Source organism: Malaya genurostris, chromosome 2 (assembly GCF_030247185.1).
Source record: "Malaya genurostris strain Urasoe2022 chromosome 2, Malgen_1.1, whole genome shotgun sequence".
NCBI lineage: Eukaryota > Metazoa > Arthropoda > Insecta > Diptera > Culicidae > Malaya > Malaya genurostris.
Genome location: NC_080571.1, coordinates 267762359 through 267766394, shown reverse-complemented (window position 1 = coordinate 267766394; position 4036 = coordinate 267762359). Strand labels below are relative to the sequence as shown.

General features: G+C 40.3%; 1 protein-coding gene across 1 annotated transcript; it reads right to left on the bottom strand.

Annotated features, from left to right (window-relative positions):
* Window positions 1-1077: 1077 nt before the first annotated feature.
* Window positions 1078-3303, bottom strand: LOC131429902 (transcription initiation factor IIB). The gene is made up of 5 exons (XM_058594344.1): window positions 3000-3303; window positions 2637-2750; window positions 2418-2578; window positions 1981-2355; window positions 1078-1916 (listed from the first exon to the last, which is right to left on the bottom strand). Exons 1-5 carry the CDS (start codon window positions 3014-3016, stop codon window positions 1633-1635), a joined length of 951 nt encoding a protein of 316 aa, XP_058450327.1. The 5' UTR covers window positions 3017-3303; the 3' UTR covers window positions 1078-1632.
* Window positions 3304-4036: the final 733 nt, after the last annotated feature.

The window sequence follows — 4036 nt, the reverse complement described above, 5'->3', positions numbered from 1 at the left end:
CATACATACATGTACTCCACAAGTAAACATCGTAACCATGTTATTTTAGCGATTACTCGACTTTCAATTAATGCATTGTGATCAAATCGAATACAATATCTTTGCTTCGGATTTGCAGAAAAGTAGTTCGAAAATTGTTCATTACTGTTGTTATAGCGACGCGAAAACTTGAAGCGAATGCTCCTAGTTTCATCTTACTTTTGAAGTCAATCTATCGAACAGAGACAACAGATCTCACTCTAACTAATGGTTAGAGATGACTAATGGAGCTGAGCTAAATGAGAGTACCGTTACCCTACTTTTATCTCTACTATTGGTCGATCGTTAGTCCTGAGCTGAAACGGTGGCCTTTATTACCGTTCTTGCATACATTTCCTCTTACACTTCACTCACAGATCATCTCACCCATCATGTCTTACATGAAAACGACACAACCTCACAAAATGAACTGAATGAACATCGTTTGACAGCTATCAGTGGTTTGCTCATTTGTTCAGTCTGTATTATTTTATTCTATTCTACAATATACTATCTCATTCCACAGTATTCCATGGTACCCAAACCACCAATAAACGTCAAAGATGGACAGCATTTACCGTTCGTTTGATGTCATCGTGTAAAACCCAATTGTGATACGTTCACTCCATTTAATTTCCACTTCACACTGGTAATAAGGGCCGGTAGTATGCAAATGAAACATAAAACAGAGCTCAGTTAAGCCCCACCGGCCTCTCCAAAATGCGGATGTTTGGAGCGTAATGCAATCAACATCTTACTCAAGTCGTTCCGTATCTCATTCATTAAATTCAATAATTAAGCTAAAGCTGTAACATATATCTATATTAAATTCTAACTGTAATTGATTGTATAACCACGGGAGGGCAAAAAGCAAAATGCAAGATCTTTTTCCCCTAATCAAATTCGTGCCGACCGAGGGATGCATCCGAGTGGTATGATGAATAGGGTTACCATCATCCTAGCATCCTATATTTGGACATTTTTCGTAACATTCAACTTCGCTTATGTTTGTGGAATAAATTTCAAAAACAAAACAAACTACCCAATAACAAAAACAAGTTCTTTTCGTTCAAGTGCTTTTTTATTGTAATTCAGTGTTACAACTATTTGATAGTGTTTTTTTGTGTATTTTGTATGCTTCACGCAGTTCAGCCATACGCGGTTAACCTGTATTTTTTCTTTATTTGCTTATTGAAGGCTGTTTTATTTTTGCATTCCTTCAAAAAACCGGTAAAGTTTTGTGTTTCACTGTTTGTTAATCTTCTTCATGCTCAAAACTAATACACCTACATAAAGTTATAATTATTATTCATACTTCCCTTATCAGGTGAGGTGACATTTTGTGTTAAAGGCGGGCCTCTGGTCGCAATGTTTCATAAAGTGTTGCTACGAGCTTGACGCAGGATTAGAACTGCACACAAATTTCTACTGTATCAAAACGCTTCATCATAGTAATAGAAACAGATACACTAGAAAATTGTAACTCGGGCTTTTAATAAGGAAAGAACGAATGGTGGGGAATCAATGTGCTAATAGTCGGAAATCAAAGAAAGTAAAAGTTTTAGATGAAATTATCATAGCATAGATGCAACTCGCAGCATCCTACGGCGGACTTTACATCTGCGGCAGTTGATCGATAGGTGTGGTGAATTTGAAGTCCTCCGGAAACAGTTCGGCGGCATGGGGATACATTAAACGATACGACTGTCGAATGGTCACATCTGCAACACCGGCAATGTCCCCGATTTCCTTGTGGGTCTTTCTCTGATCGGACGCTTGTGATGCCATGTAGATAGCGGCGGCTGCCACCGAGATCGGGGACCGCCCAGGTACGATATCCATTTCGACTGCCTTCCGAGCGATGTGCGTAGCGGCACGCTGCACCGTGTTCGGCAGGTCTAGTAATTGAAAAGTGCGGTTAAAACGTTAGCCAATCGTTTCAAAACCATGAAGGTAACCTACCAAGATTAGCACAGAAGCGCGACATGAAGTCCGCAGTCGTGATGAGATCAACTGATGTGGCCAGTGCTTTGAGTGTCAGCTTGAAACATCGTCCAATTTCTTTCTTGCTGATCTTACTAACAGCACAAATTTCTTTGAAAGTGCGCGGCACCCCCTCCTGACGGCAAGCGATGTACAAACATGCCGACGCCTTGGCATCATTCGAACGACCCTTCAAATTCTTGCCATCGTGCACCTGTTTGAAAAGATTATTCGCTCGATCAACGATCGTCTTTGGCAGGTTGATCCTATCGGCCATGGTGCTGATTTCCTTGAATGCAGCTATCAAAGCCCGATCGGAGCTGCTCATCGTGCGTCGATTTTGGTATTTGGCGGCTGAAAAACACAATCAATTTTACTCACCACCAATAAGTTAGCTGTTAATAAAAATCACTTACTGCCGAAAGCATCGAAAGATGCTGGGCCTGTTCCAGGTCCGATCATTGTGGACAGATCACCTCCACTGAGAAGCGGATTTTCAGGGCCACCGACACGTGATGGATCAACTCCCGCCTTCTCATTGCTAAAAGTTCTCCACTCGGAACCAACATCAATAACTCTAAAGCGAGAAAACGAAACAGTTGTTTTCAAAGACACAATGATTGCATATTAATCACCTATCGCCTACGACCAGCCCACACTCGGAACATATCATGTCCCCTGCTCGATAATCCTCGATCAATGGTGCATCTGGATGTGAATAGCAGCATACCTTGTTCAGGTGAAGATCTCTGCATTAGATGGAAACAATTACTGAAGTTAATTTCCGACGCAATTTTGAAGCAAAAGTCATTGCACTCGTATGTGTGCAATTGAAAGGGCAAAATTAAGAGCAACCGAATTACATTAAATCAGTGTCGAATTCTGTGTTAGAATAGAGTATCATAACATCATACAACTAAATATATTTCGTTTATTTCTTGCTCATTCAAATATTTCGCACAGAACCATCTATAACACATTTTTTGTGGGTCGTTTACCTTGAAGAACTTGCCATTTTTGCTGCTTGAAATGGCGAAGGAACGTTAACCTTCGCTTGGAAGATTTGTTGCGACGGGGCAACTATTATTTTTGTAGCAGCTGCAACAGCAAAATCAATCTTTCACAATGAAAAGAAAGATAAAATATAGTCTTGTTTCCTGATAGGCACTTATACAAGAATTGCACTACGATGGTTGGCTGTATTTTATTTTTTTATCCTTTCACCTTTCTTTTTCTCTGTTACTATACTCGAAGGCTTATACCGTTTTCTGTCGTCGTAGCGTTTCTGTCAGTCGAGGGCTCCTGTTGTCAAACGCGCAAAGCCTTTCCAGAGAGCAGGGATGCCAAGTCATTTTTCAAACTATCTTTTTACGCATCAAAAATTAGACAATTGATAAAAACCCATAAGAAATCGATGAACGGGATCGTTTTGGAGAACAAAAGAAAAAGGTCCCACCATGCACGAGTTCAATGTCAAGCATGAAATTCTAGCATCATTTCCACAAGCAAATTAGAAAATTCCCAAGAATCTTTGTCTGGCTGTGTTCGCTTCTAGAAAACTGTGTAAATTACTGCAACAAATTGAAAATCTGTGCGTCTGGCATCTCTGCCAGGGAAACCAGAATTTGTATACATTCTTATGGCGTTTTCGTTTTTAATTTGCACTACACCGGTGCAGTGCTACACTGAGGCATGAATAAACGAACAAAAATGACGAAAACATAAACAGTAACCATTGACTACAATAAACGATTCCATTGCACAGAGCTGCACCAAACTTTTGATGAGTGCTACACCAGTGGTATCGGTGCAGAAAAAGTGTAGCACTGGTGTAGTGCAATTGGCAAAAACGAACGGTTTCAGTGCAGCTTTCGCTACACCGGTGTAGTGCAATTTAAAAACGAAAACGACATTAGAGATGCAGCTGGCTTGAAAAGAGTAGCAGTATATTTTAATATATTTTTGGTTCATTTCCCGATATCTCAGCCCAGTAAATTTTGTCCAGCTGCATCGGTCTGAACATCGGTACGAATAT